This window comes from Pithys albifrons, chromosome 4 (assembly GCF_047495875.1).
Source record: "Pithys albifrons albifrons isolate INPA30051 chromosome 4, PitAlb_v1, whole genome shotgun sequence".
Taxonomy (NCBI): Eukaryota; Metazoa; Chordata; class Aves; order Passeriformes; family Thamnophilidae; genus Pithys; species Pithys albifrons.
The window spans coordinates 39519644-39540322 of record NC_092461.1 but is presented as its reverse complement, the minus strand read 5'-3'; the positions used below and the strand labels follow the sequence as shown (position 1 = coordinate 39540322).

The 20679-nt window shown below is 40.4% G+C and overlaps 1 protein-coding gene across 1 annotated transcript; it reads left to right on the top strand.

The window, feature by feature from the left end:
- The first annotated feature begins 287 nt into the window (after positions 1 to 287).
- Positions 288 to 17153, top strand: SQLE (squalene epoxidase). Its single transcript, XM_071553850.1, has 11 exons — positions 288 to 1167; positions 3196 to 3448; positions 3718 to 3898; positions 6571 to 6667; positions 9804 to 9917; positions 11544 to 11715; positions 11991 to 12086; positions 12577 to 12719; positions 13760 to 13856; positions 14361 to 14448; positions 15206 to 17153. Exons 1-11 carry the CDS (start codon positions 874 to 876, stop codon positions 15396 to 15398), a joined length of 1728 nt encoding a protein of 575 aa, XP_071409951.1. The 5' UTR covers positions 288 to 873; the 3' UTR covers positions 15399 to 17153.
- Positions 17154 to 20679: the final 3526 nt, after the last annotated feature.

Here is a 20679-nt window from a genome sequence, read left to right as displayed (position 1 = left end):
TCCCGTGGTGGGTCCCGCTGTCCCTGCGGGCGGGCAGGGACGGCCCCGCCCCTCATCTCGTCTCCAGGCAACGCCGCCCCGCCCTCACGCGTCACATCGCCCGGCGCGCGCTGGCCCCGCCCCCCGCGCGCTGCGATTGGCCGCTGGCCATAGCGCCATGTCGGCATAGCGCTGCCGATTGGCCGGCGCCGCTGGGGCCCGCGCGCGCGGTGCCCGCGGGGCGGTGGCGGCCGCTGCTCATTAGCATGGCCGGGGGGCCGCCCCCGCCGCTGCCCGGCCATGCCCGCCCCTGCCGGGAGGCGCCGGGAACCGAACCGAGCCGAGCCGAGCCGAGCCGAGCCGAGCCGAGCCGAGCCGAGCCGGGCAGGGCAGGGGGCGGCGGCGGCGGAGGCGCATCTTCGCTCCGTGGGGCGGCTCGGGTTGCCCTGCCGCGGGCGGGTACAGCGAGCATCGCCCGCGCCCCGCCCCGCTCCGCCCCACCCCGCCCCATCCCGGCGTGCGGGCTCCGCGGCACCGACGGCGGGGGAGACGCGGCCCTCGCACCGCGGGGCTGGGCTCGGCGCAGCGGTGACCTGGGGCCACCTCCTCCCGCATCGCGTGTCTGGGAGGTGCCGCGCCGAGCTCGGCGGTTCTTAAGACGTTTTGTAATTTTTTTTTTAGGGGTAGGGGTTCGGAGCTTCATTCCAGGTTCTTGTGTCTTGTCCCTGTTGTGGGGCTCCTTGTTTTACCATTTAGAAAATTTCCCATTGGGAAAACCTTCCATTGCAAAGGAAGTCATCGCGTTTCTATAAATACGCTTTTTCCTCCCTTTCACGGAACGCTGGTTCGAGCAGCATCTGTTGAAGGTGAAGCTTTGGGGGAACAGTGATCCTCATGATGTGGACCTTTCTGGGTATCGCCTCTTTCATCTACGTGTATAAAAAGTGTGGAGACCTCATGACTTACGCTAACAAGGAGGTGCTGCTCTCGGTGTTGGTGTTTTTCTCCCTTGGCTTGCTGCTGTCCTACAGGTACCACTTCAGGGGGCCCAGGCAACGGCAGCAGCAGAAGCAGAAGTCACACCTGGGGATGCTCTCTGATGTGCTCTCAGCTTTGCCTCTTGTTGGCTTTTTCTGGGCCAAACCCACCCCAGGATCTCAACAAGTTGAACAACCCATATCCAGAAAGGTGAGTTTGATTCAGCACATGGGGTGCAAGGTCCCTCTGCTCTTCCCTCTGGCCACTGACCTGCCCTGATGAGGGAAAAGGGCTAAGAAAAGGGTGGAGAGGGCTTGTCTTTACATGCTTGTCTGATTTGTCATATTTTGTGTTAGTTTTGGATGGCAAAACAAACAGCAAAACTTACTTAAGTGGTAGACCAAGGTTTTTGTGCAGTCAAATCAAATGTGTTTGAAGAAAGATTTGTAGTAAAGGATTATTATACTCGCAGAAAAAAAACCTTCTGTAAAGATGAAGGACTGGAGCATCTCTCCTCTGAGGGAAGGCTGAGCAACTGTTCAGCCTGGAGAAGAAAAGGCTTGGGGAGGTTTCATCAATATATATGTCAATGTATATCAATGTTTATAAATACATGAAGGGAAGGTGTAAAGAGCCAATCCCTTTTCGTTGATGCACTGTGACAGGACAAGAGGAGATGGGCACAGACTGAAACACTGGAGGTTTGCTCTGAGTATCAGGAAGCACTATTTACAGTGCCTGAGTGCTGCATTATGTTGCCCAGAGGAGTGGCAAAACCTCCATCCTTGGAGGTATCCAAAACATGGCCCAGGCCAGTCTGCTCTGAGTCTATTTGAACAGGGTCTTTGGACCAGATGACCTGCAAAGACCCATTCCAACCTCAGCCATTCAGTGGCTCTGTGGTCAGCTTCCTAATATTTATGGGTAAAACACATTTGTTTAGACAACTACAGATAAAGTTACATGGCAGTGTGGGTTGTACAATAGGTATAGGACTCAAACTCAGATATTCTCTTCACTTTGAACACAGCATGAGCCTTGATGTGGGGTGGTGGCAAGCTGTAGTTGGTGCCTGGAGCTTAGCTGGAGTCCTGTCATCCAAGACTATGAAGTGGACGCGTAGATCTGGTACATCTGTGGTTGTTACTGGACACTTCTGGGCATTTTCACATTAGCACTGACCCCTTGCATAAAAGAACATGAAACTGGTTTTGGCTGCAAGTCAAAGGCTGGTAGAACCTGCCCTTACCCCAGTGTTTTGTGTCACCTGAATTCAGATAGTTTTGCACTCCCTTGCTGCATTGTAGATATAAACATGACACTGTGCCACTAGAAATTCTGGTGTCAGTGTTATTCTGGGCATTTGTTTCACTGATGCAATCATATTTTTACCACTGTCAGCACTGCTGTGCCAAGGCATTTGTGAAAGAGTGAATTGAACTCCCTTCTACCAGCTGGAGAAATGACTTGCAGTTTTGCACTGAAGTGGCCCTTAAAACTTTTTTCATTTTAAAGTGTATGTGATTAGATGCTGTTGGGAAGGTTCTACAGCATAGCTTGTCTTCATCTTCAGATACCAGTTAATGTATTAACTGATGACCAATCAAATGTATGTCAACAGCTTTAAATGTAGGTGAATGGTGTATTTGCTTATACTTTTAACTGTCAGGTGACTTTTTATTTCAGGACCACTTCTTAATAATATTTCCCAAGTAGCTGCTTCTGCTGACCCTTTTCCATGCTGAGTATTACCATAAGCTGGTACTTAGATAGGTTCACTTATAGTAAAATTAAAGAAATGGGTTTTCCAGAGAAATATATTATCCAGTAAATCTGTTACCTTTTTCTTTATAAAGTGCTAAGACCTCCATGTGGGAGCAATTCACTGGCATGAAGGCATCAGTGTCTGACTTCATAGAACAAGAATACAGGTCTTATCTTACTGTCTTTTATGGCAACTTTCAGTCTTTCTAACGCTTGTGGTAGTGGTTTGTCTTTGATCAGCAGGACAGTTTTAAGCAAGGGCGTTGATTTTGTCTGTGAGGATGTTGATTTTGTTGAATTATAGAGTATGACAGATTTAATTTTGGACAAAACTAAACTAGATGATGCTCTCCAACTACTGGTGCACTCTTCGTCCCCTGAATCAAAGTTGAACTAGTCCAATGTCAGCTCTCTGACAAGGTTATGGTACAGAAACATCAACACATGTGACTTTGTTGGCTTTGTTTTCTAAAGGGTAAAAAAGAAGTAAACTTCTCAGATGTGTATCTGACGGAGACCACTCCAAATACAACATTATCGCCTCAATATGATCCAGAAATTATCATTGTGGGATCAGGTGTCCTTGGTTCTTCCTTGGCCACAGTACTCTCAAGGGATGGAAGGAAGGTGACTGTAATAGAGAGGGATCTGAAAGAACCTGACAGGATAGTTGGAGAATTGTTGCAACCTGGAGGATTTAATGCTCTTCGAGACTTGGGCCTTGAAGGTAAGTGCATTTCAAAATGTAAATATATCTGTGACACAACAGTTGCTGCACTCAACAGTGTTTTTAGTAAAAAATTAAGAAATACATTACCTGCGCTTTATATTTGAGTTAAAATCACTTACGTATTTCCAGTTTGCCATTTTGAAAACATTTGTTTTTTACCATGTGTGTTTTAAGAAAATTTGACCCTGTGTAGAGAAATAGCTTTAATATGTAATTAAGCTTCCTTAAAGAATTTTTTAACTCACCTGTTGCCTTATATTTTGCAGATACAGTAGAAGGTATTGATTCACAAATGGTAAATGGTTACATAATTCATGACCTAGAGAGCAAGTCAGAAGTTGAGATTCCTTATCCAACATCTGAAGACGGACGTGTGGCCAGTGGCAGATCTTTTCATCATGGCCAGTTCATCATGGGTCTCCGAAGGGCAGCTATGGCAGAGCCCAAGTGAGTCATGTTGTGACAGCACAGCTGGGATCCAGGATTCAGTAGCACTGTTCCCAGCATCCACGAGATTCCTTAACCGTTTCCCTCTGTTCCAGCACAGAGGGCTGCAATGAGTAAGAGCGAGAGAAAGTAGCAGTTACCGTTACTCATTCTGCTTTCTGTAGACAAGTCCATAAGTTGCATATACATCATATATATCATATATACACCACCCTTTGGGACCAGTTAATCTTTAAACTGAGGCTTTAAATATTAGGCAAGGTGCTGGCACATCCATGAGAGGGAACAGTTGATCAGTGAAGGTTTGATTCTCTCCTCCTGGTTCTTGGGTTTGGCACTTTACCAGAAGCAGTGACCTCTTCTTGATGAGCAGTGCACAGAACTTCTTTGACCAAGACATGTGTGGCACATCTTGCATGATTTCTTTGATCATGGTTTGTGTTAGAAGGGACCTTTAAAGGTCATGTAGTCCAACCTTCCTGCAATGGGTAGGTTCATGTATTTCTTCCACTGATGTTAGCAGTGATGCCAGAAATCAAGCAGCATGTTGCATGCTTTTTTGATTTTATTTTTTAATAACAAGAAGTGAGGCAAAATAAATGAAAAGGAGAACTAAATGAAAGTAGTTCTTCTCAGTTACTAACTTGTATTTTTCAGACTCCTGAAGGCACTTTCTTTTCATAATGAAAAGAAAAATCAGTATTTAGTATTTCCTCTCAGCTGTTTCTTTCTTATATACCAAGAGATGAGAAGGAAACTTTTATTAAAATCGAATAGATTCTTGGTGCTTTTTTCTGTGTGATTTTTTTTTTTGCATCGTCTTTTTTCCCACCTAAATAATTATTTTCCTCTAAAAATATGATAAATGCCGTATGTCCTCTCACAAGGGGACTATGGCATTATCGTATTTTTACTTAACGTGTCTTTATTTTGAGCTGGAAAAGTGCTTTCTCCTATCACATCTGTTATATGAATTACTAAAAGCAACATTAAAGGATAACAGCTCTGTAGTACAGTTAAAATTAATGGCAATTGCATTCACTAGCTCTGAAAGCTAAAGACTTCTTGTTGAGGCTACAAGTTCAATAAAATTTGGGCACCTACGTCTTCAATTTCTGGAGAAAACTCCAGTAGCTATACACAGTCTTGGAAGCAAAACCTTAAAAAAACTAATGTTTATGATTTGAACAAAATTTTTTCTCTTTTCTCCACACATGCTTTAATGTTAGTTTTGTGTGTGCTTGCTTGCCATTTGAATTGTAGCATAGAAAACTGCCTGTTGAGATGCAGGAAAGATCAAGAACTGTTAATAGTGCCATGAGGTTTTGTTTTTCATCTCTAAGCTTGTGAAAATATAGAGGATAATGATTACTGGTTAAATACCCTCTTTGCAAGTACTAGGCAATATGAATTTATTTCAGATGAGTAAAATGAATTTTGCAAGTCAAGAGGTAGAGCATTAGTTTATAATAATAAATTAATTCTGTATAATTATAAACTGATTTATTGTGGGTGTGAACTGGAAGAAGTGAACACTTTCATAGATAACTGACAACTGTAAATGAAACTTGGATGCAGTGGGATCTGCAGAGCTCTGTTCTACTGTCATGCTGCTGAAGTCCCTTCTGTGGAAGTTTCTGTCAGTGTGCTCACACATAACCATTCGTGTTTTGTTACAGCCACAGTGCCTGTTGCCTGGCAAATTAATCCAGTCATGATCTGCTCTGAAATTTTGGTGCTGGATGACATGTAGAAAAGGCATGAATTGAACTTTTTGTTTTCCTTCTGAGAGCCTAAAATAGCAAGCTGTTGTATTCTCATGTGGACCTTTAGCTCAGTTCTCCAACTTGTAGAATTTCACCTGGATACGGAATATTTGTGAGGGAGAGACAGTGTCCCGTTTTGAGCTGCTAAGTCTGAACTGCTGTGATCAGGTCTAACAGCTCAGACCCAAAAGGGATATGTTTATGGTGATTTAATTTCTGAACCTGAAAGAGCTGTAGTTGAGGGGTAGAGGCAAGGGATACTTACTAGAAAAGAAGTGCCAGCAGAACTTCAAAAGCGTAATTAACAAAAAACCCCAAACAATCCCAAATGTGTTCTGAATTCCTGAGGTATCTGGCTAGACCTCTGTGTCCTAAACAGGTTAAATTAGTTTGGACTGCTCTGAGAATTATGTGTCTCATTTTTATTTGGTATAGATGTTAAATGTTTAAGTGCTGCTGATCTTGCTCCTTGATTCTACTTGGAGTTGGGTCTCACCTGCGCTGTCAGCAATTCCCAACATTTAGTAGAGATGACTCAGTCAGCTGTCAGATTTCTGACCATTATTACGTGTGAAACTCCTCTCATCCTTCCTCTCCCTCCTGTCCGTGGAGCACCTGAAACACAACTGGGGATTCTAATCAATAGCAGGGTGTTCAAGATACACACTACAGTTCTTTGAATATTCCGGTATCAAACCAAAGGTAATGTTGAACTTAAATTAATGACCAGCACTTTTTGACATTTAATGTGGCTTCAAAAAGTGGTCAAGAACACTTCCCCACAAGCTTTAAAGGAACTGTGTTGGCAGAGGCAAGATTAGGGAAAATTTGGTTTTTCTTCTGTGTCTAGTGCCTTGAAATGTTGGAATCGTTAATCCTCTTCTGTTTTAACCCCCTCCATTTTAGTGCAAAATTCATTGAGGGGACTGTCTTACAGTTGCTTGAGGAAGATGACTGTGTTGTGGGTGTTCAGTACAAGGACAAAGAAACAGGAGACACTAAGGTAAGACAGTTGTCTGTTATGGTCCATGTTAAACTATTGAGAAAATTGAGGATTGCTTCATATATATATATATACACGCACACACACATATATATATATACACACATATATATACACATATATATATACATATATATATATGTATAATTTTTAAAAAACTTGTATTCCAGCACACCAGTGCAGAAATAATCCAGTTATCATGAAAGCAAAAGCTTTAATTAAGGGAGATTACTTTCTAGTAGATACAGTCCTGGAATATGGGAATTCTTGTTATAACTTCTTACACAGCTTCTGCTTTCAGTGTCTCTGGAGAATTCAGTTCATGATTTGTTTCAATATTCATATGTCTGGAGTTTAAAATCTTTCGAGAGTTCCTGGTGAGAAAACCACTATATTAGGATTTGTGCTTTGCCTGTGTGTAATGATCTGCATTTCCACATATAGTTTCACCATGTCATAAGGGATTGAAAATAAGATAGTTACTGATTCACAGAGAAAGCTCTGTCCAGTCATTTCTTGGATGACAGAGTGTTATGGCCTATTTTAGTTGTGTCACCAGTTTGATTAATGTTCTTTGCATCAGCTACTGCCAAACTCTTGGCTAAATGCTGTGAAACCATGAGAACTTAAAAACTTTGGGAAAGACCAGTCTGGGTAGAATGTTTGTGCTGAAGTTGTGGTTATGCTGCCTATTCTTAGCAAAAAGAAATTTTTAACCCTCTTTGTTGACTTCGGAATTCCTTTTCTGCCTGAAGTTATGTGGTGGGTTCAGATGTGCTCTGATTGGGAAGATGGAAATCTCCTGCTGCCCTCTGTGTACTAGATGGAGAAAGTTCCTGAGTAGCTGGAAGATCTGCCCTCAGCATTAGTAACAATATCTTTCATCTTTGAATTGTTTAGAAAGAGAAATAGTGGCATAAAACCATATGTGAGAGAGCCTTTTGAAAGTACTTGCCAAAGTCATAGGAGAACAAGCTGGTTTTAGACTCTTCTCAGGCAAATGGCATTTCAAGCCCACTTGATTGCAAAGTACTGTGAGTAGGAAGCTGTAAGAGAGTGGTAACAACATCCTTGAGCCCTCTTGAGGTAGCTGGAGGAGGAGGGAGTTCCCAAGTCCTGTTCCTTGGTCTGTCTTACATGTCATGTAAAAGGAACAAAACCATATTAGGAAATCCACTCTAGTAGAATAAAGCATTGAATCACACACAAGTGTGGGAAAGACATGGAGTTTGGAGAGGAAAGGTATTTTTTCTCAAATCCAACTGGCTTTATCATCCAGCAATATATAAAGGGGTTTTGTTTTGTTTTGTTTTGTTCAGGGGGTGGAAAAAGATAGTACAAAAGTAGATATTTTGCTTTGAGTTTTGCTTTTAAGCTTCTCACATTTATGGATGTTGTAATTTTAAGTGTGACTTAGTTTACCAGTGGTAGGGTGACCAGTGTTTCAGTCTGTCTTTCCGGAGAGCATGAATGTTGTTCCAAAGACTCAAGTTTCCTATATGCATACTGGGGATAAACAAATTCATGTTTTCCTCCGAATGCTGAAGTTCTGTGGCTGGAAAGAGCTGTTTCATTTACTGGCTTAGATTTGCTTTGATTTTAGAAATCTGATGTTAAAAATTTCCATTAAACATTTACTCTTAATTATGTTTCCCTACATATGAGTTTTTACATCTAGGAGAGTCTTAGTTGAATAAAAAAGCAAAACTCAAGCCTGTTTACATTTCTTAGCCTGCTTTCCTAAAGAAAGGAGTACCCTAAAAGTCAACTTACAAAATCTATCATAACCAGTTAACTGAATAGATTCAAAGTTTAGTATGCTGACTGTGGAAAAATTGTTGCATGAATGTTCAGCTCCTTAGACACCAGGGGACCCATACGGGCAGGTGACCTTGGTCTAGTTGCAGGAAAAATTAGCTTGCAATCATCCAATCTGGGAATCCACTGGAAAGAGGTTTTGTTAACTCTCCTCAGGAGCTCACGTCTGTAAGCACACACACCATAAAGCATGTATTAGATTACTCAGATTTATTCTACCCTGAATTTTTCCAACTTCCCCTCACACAGCAGAAGATGTCAAGCTGGTCACTGATGCTTGTGAGTCCCTGCCAACTCAGGATATTCCATGATTCTGTGAAGTGACAGAGTTCGTTTTGATTCTGGAGGGAACTGTTTCTGGAGGAGCCCATTCACATTGTGGCTCACCAGATGCCTCCAACCAATAGTAAAAGATTTCCTGGCAGGACTAATGAAACATGCTTTTTTTGTACATACTGAAAGCTTAGAAGAAAACTATTTTACTGCTTATGCCAAGTGTATGAGATTGCTGAAGGCCAAGGACTAACTTTCAGGGTAAATCTGTTGTCATTTGAGGTTCAATCACTGAATATATTGACAACGAGAAAGCTGTAGGTAGAAGGGAACATCTAACTCGGAATTCTTGCTAGTATAATAATGTTGTTATATTAACTATAACAGTAACATGCTTGAAAATATATTTTAGTTATTGGAATTATTTGCTTGTGTTTGAGAACACTGTATCTATTAAACATCAGGAATTTGCACAGACCTTCAGGCTGAACCTGATCAATTTATTCAGATTTGTATTTTGTCTAAATACACTATTTGTTATAGTTCCTAAGTATACTAGGAACTGCTCAGAGTTCCTGGCTTGGCTTTTTAAAAAGGATCCAATGTGCTTACTGCATATCAGTAAGCACACTTTGCTTTGGTTTTCTTCAGTTGCTTAAGCATAGTTCTTTAATATAAACTTATTTTAAAATTTCTTCTTTTTTTTTTCTTCTGAAAGCTTAAGGGAGCAATTACTCCTCTTTCATGTCTTTTATTTGTCTAGGTTCCTACACAGTTCCCATAGCTGTGTTATCTGAATGCATGTCTAAAAAAGCCAGAGTATAGCATTAGATGACCTTTTAGAGGAAATAAATATGAATATGAGGGAGGCAAAAAATACTGTATGCCTTAATACATATGTTGTTAATGTAGTCTGTGATCCTCTTAGGTGTTTATTGTATTGTAGAACACAATGTACAATTGCAAAGGAGAGCTTGGGAGTTGGTTCTCACTGTTCTGAAGTAAAATTGACAGTGGCAAATCTTTATTTTTCTTCATGCTGCAGGAACTTCATGCACCACTTACAGTTGTAGCTGATGGACTTTTCTCCAAGTTTAGGAAAAACTTGGTATCCAATAAAGTTACTGTTTCATCCCATTTTGTTGGTTGCATTTTGAAGGTAACTTTTATGTGTAATACTATATAAGCCAGTATGCTAGTGCTTCTTAATGTGGGTCTGAATTTCACTGAGTATGTTGTTGTTCATTACCTTTTCCAACAGAATCAGTTAGAACTATGCTTTTAGATATTTATGCAACTGTTTGGTCAGGTTTTATGTCCCTTTGATGAGTGCTTGGAAATTTTGGTCTATGTTTTTATCTATTAAATTGTTGATGCATACTCCATCCCAGCTCAAGGATAATTGAATTTACTATGTCATACTTCCCATATTGGTATAGTTACAGATTATATTTTCATCTCTTCAAACACTCTTAAGTATATGTAAGGCAGCTTTGGCTTTGGTTTGTGTGTTTTAAAGTAGATATTGTGGTTAAAAGTTAGATTTCTGACTCTGAGTGGAGTCTAGTGCTAATCTTAAGCATACTGTTGAACAGGGGAAGGTTCAAAAATGTATTGGGATTCAGCATAGCTAGTTTAAACTGAGCACTGGACTCACTAGACCAGTTCATGGAAATTTAATTTTATTTTAGGAAAAAAATGTTTCAGCATCTTACATAAGGTAGTGCCATGTGCACTGTTAGTGCTGTGTTTTATTTAACACTATGCTCTGGATCAGAAATAGGCCCTACTGTAAACCTAGGACCCAATTTATAAAATAGTTAACCTGGATATATGTGCTTTGACATGTTTGTGTTAAGATACTGGTACCTAAGGTGGTGACACTCCTTTTTTCATGGTACTTACCATATTTGTTCAGGGAGTGGAAGTCTTGAGTTTTAGACCATGCCTGCAGCTGTGAGTCAAAGCACCTACATTTTATACTCCAGGAGAATACCCAAACTGTGTTCCTACCTGAAGGTGGGAGGTATCTTGTAACCAGGTATATATTTGCCTTCAGGACTATAAACTTGCAGAGAGAAGGTGGTGTCCTGGTTTCGGACTGGGAGTCTACGTTGATAGCTGGGTATTTGGAGAACCCAGATCAAGATCCTGTCTGGGTCTTAGCTCTGTAGCTGCTGCATTAAATGTTGCATTAGCAGCAAAAATAATTAAGGGAGAATGAACCAGAACTGACAGAATTTTCACTAGACTGGAAGCAACTTGGAGAAACTTCAGCACTTCTTGGGTCCTTGACCCAGTCACCACTGCCCAGGTTTCTCTGTTTTTGGAATCTTGTTTAAGATCTCACGAGGTAGAACCCTCTGATTCTTCTTCCATTGGTGTCCCCATGGAGTTGTAGTCAGGCTTGTGTATTTCTTTCCCTCCCTCCACTTTCGTTATGAAAAGAAAACAGAACAATCTTACTGAAAACTACTACATTGATTACATTACGGGTTTTCAATTGCATGTATTAAATATTGATGAGGTATTCATATAAAATCTATAAATGAGTATATATTCTAGTAAATATTAATATGTATTGGCAAAAGAATTGCTCCTACACTGAAGTTCAGTTCACTGAAGTTCACTGAAGTTTTCTTCATTTGAGAGACAAACAACACAAACTTGACATGATGCAGGATTTTATTTCAAAGTATTTTAGTGAATTATTTTGTGTGTCTGACATCTAGTATCCTTTCATTAAACAGTTTCAATCTTTCCCCCCCCTTCTTTCCTTTTTAAGGATGCACCACAGTTTAAAGCTAATTATGCTGAACTTGTTTTAGCTAAAACAAGTCCAGTGCTTATTTATAAGATTTCTTCAACTGAGACTCGGGTCCTTGTTGATATTCGAGGGGAAATGCCAAAAAATTTAAAAGAATACATGATTGAGAACATTCATCCACAACTGCCTGGTAAGTCTACAGAGACTTCTAGATAATTATCACATTTAAATATGCCACAAAAGGGCACATTTCATTGAATCTGTTGAACTGTGTGGTTTGTCCGTGTGTGCAGTTAATGTTGCAGTATCCATTCACCCTTCTTTGATTCCACATCACAGTGAGTTCAGCTCACATCTGTGAGGCTGGCCACTCAGAAGGATTTTATCTCTAAGAAGAGCTTAAGATAGGTTATGTACAGATTACTTCTGTGTAAATACTGTAACTAAAATATTTGCTTATTGCAGATCACTTAAAGGAACCATTCTTAGTAGCAGTTCAGAATGATCGTTTGAGGACTATGCCAGCCAGCTTCTTGCCTCCTTCAGCTGTAAACAAGAAAGGTGTGTGTTATGAAATAAATGGAAGGAAAAAGTAATTATAAACATCTTCTGGGAAATAGGACTTTGTTGTCATAGATGTATATTTGCTGTTCAATACAGTTGTCTCATAATTCTTCTACGAAAAATAATAGTTTGAAAATGTATACCTTGGGTATAGTTTAACTGGAATGTTTATATTGATACCAGACTTTTAAATCAGTGCCTGCTTTATCTCTAAGTTTAATTCACTCAGTTGATCAAACGTATACAAGTGTGGTCTTTCTAAGAAAACGTCATTAAAAAAAAGAAATTAATTTAAAAGGTGTTTTTTCCTTTTTTTTTCCTTTTTAAATTTCTAGTTGTTATCTCATTTTCTGTTGGGAATTAATTCTTAGGGGTTTTTTTGGTTGGTTTTTCTTTTTGTTTTTTTTTTAAATTTTTTTAAATAAAGGGTTTGAGCTCTAATATTATGTAGTGGCCATGCAGAATCTCATTATTTTTTCTCTTCTAGGTGTTCTTCTTTTAGGAGATGCATATAATATAAGACACCCTCTAACTGGAGGAGGAATGAGTGTTATTTTAAATGATGTTAAAATATGGAAAAGTTTGCTCCAGGATATTCCAGACCTTTATGAAGATTCTGATGTTCTTAAGGTGATTTCTTTATTTTGGATTTACTTTAGGCAGCTTTTTCTGTAATTCAATGACACACTTGTAAGTTTTCAGGGACAAGTAGGTTTTCAAAGGTTTGGATAGAATAATTAGACATCAGGGATTCACCAGTGAAGTTCTGGTTTGTGAGTGTTGTGCAAAAAGCAGTTTTAAACCTGTGCTTACAGACTTGCTGTATTTTACTTGAGGAGACTGATGTGCTGTGTCCAGTCAGGATGCTTTGCTCATAGAACTGATCTTCCAATATTAGTAGTGTATTTTTGCCCAGATTGATGCTAAATGTGGTGGGTTTGGACCGTTACACTTGTGTGAGTGGAACTTACAGAATAATGAGCTTGTGTACTAAGTCTTTCAAGACACATCTCAGTGCTCTATGATCCTCTTGCCCACTGCATTAATGTCACAGTAATAAATCAGACGAAATCCTTTTCCCAGGATCAGCACCATCAGTGTTCGTGTGAGGTTTATTTTTTCAGTGGAATGTAGACCCAAAGTTCTGATGAGTAGATAATAAGATTTCTAATTTATTTGTTCACTCCTTTTGATCAGGTAAGACATACTGTCTTGGCTAAATTACAGATAGTATAATTATAGACTACAAGCAGCTGATTAAAAAATGAATTTAAAAATTGAGAAGCACTTAGAGGGGACAGTTCAGGACTTACCTGACCAAATGCAGATACTTACATCTCAGCCTATCACCTCACACTTCCCATTATTTCCTAGTTATTATCAGTCAACTGAGAGAATGAGGTGAGTTTCAACCTACCCCAGCCAACTACTGTAGGATGAGACAAAGCATGCTCTGGAACTACCTTTTTTTCCATATATTTAGTGTAAGAGGAGCCTAGATAACTGGTTCAACAAGTTTCCAAAATTCCTTAATGACCTCGCTTGGAACTGATCTGGCATATCACTAAATCCACGCTGCATTTCCATAAGCATGACTCTTGCCACCTATTTGTGAATCTTTTGAATGCTACTCTGTATTTACTGACAGGATTTTTTTTTTCCATTTTCAGGCTAAAAGAACATTTTACTGGTCAAGAAAAAAATCTCATTCTTTTGTAGTGAATGTTCTTGCCCAGGCACTTTATGAACTCTTTGCTGCCAGAGATGGTAAATATATTGTAATGATAACCCCTGACTAATTACTAGTTATGACTTGGTAATTAAAAATGCCTGAGGAAGGCATGCATATGACCATGTGTCCATGTGTTTGTGTGTATATATGAATATATACATATGTATATATATTGATACAAAAATATATTAAAGTATTTCAGTAAGTTAGCTCATGTTCTCTGCCTAGTTGTTTAGTTATAGTGTGATGTAGACTGAGTTTTAGCAATGTGAAGGCAAGTCTGAAGTTAGTCTTAAAAAACCAAAACCAAAGAAAAACCCCACAAACAAAAAATAGGAAGCACTTGCGTCAGTTAATGCAAAATTGGGTAGATATTCTGTAAAACTATCCGTTTCCTAAAGAAAACCAGCTTAAAATCCAGCTGAATTGAACAGAAGAACTGCTACCAAAGACCTGATTTAATGTCACTGCTATGTATGCAGAAAAATGTTTTGGTATGTGTTGAATATATTTATTGAGTAATTTTAATTATTTTTTAGATTCCTTGCATCAGCTAAAGAAAGCCTGTTTCCATTACTTCAGACTTGGAGGAGAATGTGTCTCAGGTCCTGTGGGATTGCTCTCTGTGTAAGTTCACTGTCCTGTCAGTAGTTCATGTGAATGGGGCTGAGCACCGTCAGCCCCTGTGAGATCTGCTTTGCACAGGGAGAATGGCCCTTACAAGCCTGTGTTGTTAAGATTTTACTAAAGGCTGGAACTTTATTAGAAACTGCCTTTAAATGCTGACTGTTTTTTTTCTTTCTTTCTGTGTAAAAAAGGCCAGTAAAAGCTGGAGAGAAGTTAGTATAGGTGGCACAGGAGTTTGAATGAAGTGGAGTGGTCCAGACCCACGGAGCAGCTGGTGGAGATGTTTCCTACTTGACAAGTTGAGAGTAGTGAAGGATGAGGCCTCTCATTAAAGATTGTAGGGAACAGGGAAATCTCTAGCTATGGAGGTGTTTGAATGACCCCTCAGAAACTAATGAATGCACAGTAGATCATACTACTCTGAACACCTGAGTGCTTTTACATTTCTCTTTTTGGAATGAGAGCTAAAACTGAAGAGCCTGTTGAGAATATTCTTCTGGGGGATGATAAAGGCAGACACAGAATACTGGAAATGCAGAGAAAGCAGCAGGCTATGTTGGCTGTGCTGTAGGAGGGAATACAGAGTGTGAAGCAGCTGCAAGAGAACCAAATTGTATTTTTCAGTTGAGACAGCAGGGCCAGAACTGCCTACATTGGGGGGTGTAATCTTGAGTGGAGGTCTCTATTTGTAACATGAAAACTTGTCAGGGCTTTCTGATTCTATTATTTACCTGTTCTATTTTTTTTTTTAATACAGGCTGTCTCCTAAACCAATGGTACTGATTGGCCACTTCTTTGCTGTGGCTTTATATGCCATTTATTTTTGCTTTAAGTCAGAGTCCTGGATCACGGCACCTCGAGCAGTTTTCAGTAGTGGAGCTATTCTTTACCGGAGCTGCTCTATAATATTTCCACTTATTTACTCTGAAATGAAGTATTTAGTCTATTAAAATCCAGGGGAAAATGACTGGAAGAAATAAACATGGAAATCATAATGCCTTCAAAATCTTTGGACGTGTACTATTTAATATTGTATTATGTTTTCTTCTCTTCAAAATGCAATTTTCTTGATAAGGATTTAACTTAATTTTGGTTTTGTGGTTATATACATATATATTATATGTAAATATTCTTTTCTTTGCAACTTAAGTTCAAAAAGGAGTTAGCTGTTTACAAAGACCATAATTAAGTGTTGACATGTGGTAGATCATTCCCAGTTTTGACAGATTTTCTTTCCTTGCTTTATCCATTGCTGAGTGCACCACCGATATTAATAAACTGAGAAGTGAAAACTGTAAACCATATGCTGCTATTATGCTTCATGCTTTTTCTGTTCACTAGTTCCATAGACTGTTTCTTTATTACTGTGAAATATTACAACATTCTTGATTTGGATTATTTCGTTAGGATTTGCCTCTCTTCTGTTTCAGTTGCAGGTAAGATACTAGTTTGTTGATGCTTAAAGGACACTGTAAAGGATATCAGATCTTGATGTGTTACCATATCTTTAACTTCAGTCAGTGTTGCCAGTGCCATGTTGCTCTTCTGAATCCATTCTTTTCACCAGAATTCATTTAAACAAGTAATAATCAAACCATAGCTATGCTGGCTATTGCAGTGCACTCAGGTACTGAAAGCACATGTTTCTGAAAATTTCTTCCTATCACTTCTTTTTAAAACCTTAGAAGTTTGGGTTTGTTTTGCTTTGTTTGTTTTGCAACTGAAGTTCAACACTGCCACAAACTGAAGCACAGCAACAAACTTTATCCACTGAAACAAATTTAGTCCAGGTTATTTCCAGTAGACAGTAATCTTTAATATTACTTCTGAAAATTAATGAGAAGTACCATAAAAGTGTCCTTTTAATACTTGGAGTATGGTGGGATTATTTTTCCTGTAGGAATTGCTGCATGCTACTAAAGAGTTCATGTCTATTCCTGTTGGTTACTATTCCTCTTGATGTTCTTGTTACCAATGTGCTTTCCTTTGTTCTTGTGCATCTGCATTTTACTTTGCCTTTTCTGTGATTGGTTTAGGTATCACTGTATGGCTCCACTCTTGGCTTGCCCAAACAATCACATGTGGGTGCAGTCAATAGTCTGGAGAGCAGTAACAGATTTTGTTCTTCTGTACTGGTGAAACTGTGACTCTATCTTGAAAATGGCAGATGCATAAGCTGTGTATAAACATACATTTTATCTTGGACTGTGAAGAAAATCTGTGGAGAGACTTTATTTAGTATTTTATTTGATGAATATGACCTGTTCTTTTCCAGAAGCAAAAGTATGTATATTTTTCTAACCATGATCAGTTTTGATACCCTATTGAAATTACACCCATCATGAATATGTCTGTTGTTAAACTTTAGGGTAAAGTAATAGTATTTTCAAATATCATTATATATGGTAACTAAATAATGCCACTTTAAGGGTACACAAAGTTTGTGGAATTTATACAAGTGGTTTCAAAAATTGTGACAACTTTGAGAATATTGATTAATTTTACATTTTCTATTTTTTTGTATTATTTGCAGTCAGTCTCTTTAAAGTCAAGGATAAAAAGTTCTGAGCCAAATACACACCCTTAGCTTACTTAAATAAAAAGTTACAATATATGTATATTATTTTTGTTGTGCATCTCTGGTTAATGAGTTTTGTAAAATCCTAATTGATCAGGAAATACAAGTATGCTTAAATTTGTATGTATATGTGAGGACTTTTTTCTTTTCTTCAAGTCAGTGCCTAGTGAAGACTCTTGATGATCAGGGTAACAATCACTTATTGGAAATTACTGAGGGAGAGAGAAGTCATGTGTGTGTGTGTGTGTGTGTGTAAGAAGGGTCAGCCTGAAAATACAACCCATGAAATGACTATGTGTCTTGTCCTCAGGACCAGATGAGGACCTTATTTTGAAGTATCAGACAAACTGGGATCACTGGGACACAGATAACACAGGGTGTGGGCTTCTAACAGAGGTTACTGTTGAGTTGGCCTTGAGTGGTGTTGGCCAGCATTGGCCAGGCACCTACTCCAGCTGGTCAGTGGCTGAAGGAGCGCTTTGCCCTGGTGAAGAAGTCACGGGGCATTATTTCAAGCTGTGTTCAGTAGTCCCTGATTGCAGTGATTTTTCTTGCGGATGCAGACACTCCAGTCATGACATTCACTCCACCAATGTTCTCCAATGTGCCTAGCACATCTAAAGCCACTGTCTGAGGGCCCTCACTAGCACTTTGTCCCTTGGTGTGTCCTCCCACAGCTTGTCATGGGCAAGCCTGATAACCCTCTCCCCTGTCATGTCTAGTTTAAAGTTATATCTGTGAGTCTCACTGTCTCCTGAGCAAAGAACCTCTTCCCCTTTTGAGAAGGGTGAATCCCTCCTGATGTCAGCAAGCCCAGTGCCATGTGGGCCTACCCAAACCAGAATTTTGGCAGTGACACCAGCCACAGTGCCATGTATGAAACTGGATCTATCTGTTTCTTCCAATGTTGTTTCCTGCAACTGGAAGAATAGAGAAAAAAATTATGTGTGCTCCACATTCCCTTCCCAACCATCCCAACGTGTCTTTGGTTCACCCCTGGACTGAGGTACAGTGGCTTCATCACCACCCACACGGAGTACCAGTAGTGAGTAATAGCTCAAGAGCTGTACCGGACTAGGAAGTTTCCTGGAGATGTCCTCAACCTGGGCACCAGGGAGGCATCAGACTTCCCTAAGGTGAGCATTTATCCAGGATGTCTGACCCTTTGTTCCCCTTGGAAGGGAATTGCCTACAAATCTGACTGCCAACACCTCTGCCTGTACATCATTCATTCTCATCTTCCATTGACTGGCCTTGCACATCCAGAGCCTCATACCTATTACACAGAGGCAACCGGGAGGGTGAGGTGGGCAAAAGAGGGGTTTTACCTACTGTCCAAGGAAGGACTTGCTTCCATTTACTCCCTTCTTTGGAGCTACTGCTTTCTGCCTGCTGGGGGGCACGGTACAGGAGACCCTTGATCATAGGTGTTTTCTGGTGGCTGCTCCTTTCTCAGGGAGGCCAGAGCATGGTTCCACCAGTCTATCTCCTTCTCATACTTCTTGATGCTTCTTAACCATTCTGCTTCCTCTCTTTAACTCTTCCACCAGACTTACTAGATCATCCACCTGGTCACACAGCTGCTGTCCAGCATTGGTGATCATGGTGGAACCCAACTGTGAGTATCCTGAGTCAGCACGACTGGTCCTTTCCCAGCTTCCACTCAGTTCGCAGTGTTAGTCAAAAAGGTAAACAGGATTTTGGAAATTGGCAGTGATGGGCTAAAGCAAAAAAAAACCCAATTCCACACAGAATGGGCCTTTGCACTGACTGGTACATGGCAGAGCAGGAGCTGTAATGGTTCAGGCAGAGTCAAGAGAATCTGCGGAGTGAAGTGTTTGGCCTTTGCCAGGATCACTTTCAGAAGGTAGACAGTGAAGGGCTGTGAAAGAAGGGGCCCCTGGTGTCACATCCATGTTTCAATGCTGGTCTTCAAGCATGGGTTACCAAGCCAGCCAATGACAAACAGCAGAACCATAGGTCAAATACTGAAATACTTGTTAATGTTAAGACAATAGGCAGATGCATAGTCAACAATTCTGGAGAAGCACTTAGTGGGGTGTGTTGCATACTCATACATGATTTTAAATCGTTCCACCTATGCTATTACAGTGGCTAATTCATTATTTCACGGGAACATTCAGGTTTTCTTTGGCTCAAAACTTTGTTTACCTGTGGGCCACTCTTAAGCAACTACAGCTTTTACACAGGTCTCTGTGATGCAGTTGGTTTTCTTCAGATGCAGATTCACATTTTTCATTTCAAGCAATAGCATCTTAACACTATCTTTGTTGGTGTGTTTTTTGATAGCCCTGATATAGGAGCTGATACATATGTGGTCCTGAAAATGTATCTTCCTTAGTAAAATAATACAGAATTGTATGCATCAATATTGACTTCTAACTGGTGCCTGTACATTCATGGCTGTACCAGTGGTGTGGGTTTGATTTTATGTATGCTTCTCGGCTATGAGACTGGATTCTTTAAGGGCAGGACAAGAAGGGGAAGTTTGCAGAGGGATAAGGGTCCATGGTCCCAGCCATGGCTTGATGGCACTGAGGCTTCACCTACACTGGGAGACATCCCGGGACCACAGCTGTCTGTCCCCCTTCACTGGTGTCACTCTGCCTGTAATGGTGTTGGCACAAACTAATTTGTACTCTCCCAGGCACCTCCAGGATGCAACCTGGAGGAAAGAGGATTAGCGAGGAGTAGGGAACATTGCCAACACTGGTGAAACAGTCTGCCCTGTTCAGGGTGTGAGCCTTGCTGTGCCAGGTGGGTCCTGTGTCATGGGATCTGTCCCAACATGTTTTATGAAGTTATGAATATTGAGATTGTGGACCCAAGTGTCTGCATGGGGCTCCTGGGCACAGTGCTGAACACAGCAACTGGTTCATACACTTCTGCATGGGAAGAATGGCACATATGTATCCCTTGCCTATATTTCAATGTAAGATATCCCTCATATATGTTTCGACCCTGCTACAAGGCTTCAGTTTGGCAAACTTTATCACCTTCCTTATAGCTGAACATATTTGCTGCCTCTGTACTCTGCATTTCCCAAGCCAGGACAGTAGCTGTTTTATCAAGTGCTTTGCTTTTGTGACTGTTGGAGGAAACTCTTGCAGAAGAGGAGACTGGTAGCAAGAAATTGGTTGTTATTTTGGGAATATGGTGGATGTGCTTTGACCTTGGCTAATTCTTGCTTTGGTTCTTTGAAATGTAGTTTGAAATGCATTTTGGTGGTGAGGATCCCATTTTGATGCACATCCTGTTGCAGATACATAAAACCCCTCAAGAGTTGAGATGAGAAAGCTTCACATTCAGGAAACTTTCTGCAGAGTGCCTGCCTCCACCTTCTCTTGAGCTGTTAATGCCACCTCCAGTGGCTGGAAGTGATTCTATTAACCTTGAGCCTTACATTGCATTTTCTAAGCAAGTTTTCTCTTTCAACTTGGAATCAATAGTAAGCAAGAGAATCTTTTGCCACAGGCTGCCTTGGGATGCCTTGTGCTCCCTGGTACCTTGCCTGATGCCAGAAAGCTTTTCTGACTGATAGTTGCTGCCTATGTAGCATTTTGCTCCAAGGTCTCCATCACCAGGCAGGAATCAGATGCTGTACCTGAGTTTTCCATTCTGGTTGCCTTCAT

What these genes read in the sequence shown, in the direction of transcription:
- SQLE (XM_071553850.1), top strand. Translation starts at nt 874, where the DNA reads ATGATGTGGACCTTTCTGGGTATCGCCTCTTTCATCTACGTGTATAAA. An exon ending in TCGAGACTTGGGCCTTGAAG is followed by an intron (nt 3,449 to 3,717) that starts GTAAGTGCATTT and finishes TATATTTTGCAG; the next exon opens with ATACAGTAGAAGGTATTGAT. An exon ending in AAGAAACAGGAGACACTAAG is followed by an intron (nt 6,668 to 9,803) that starts GTAAGACAGTTG and finishes TTCATGCTGCAG; the next exon opens with GAACTTCATGCACCACTTAC.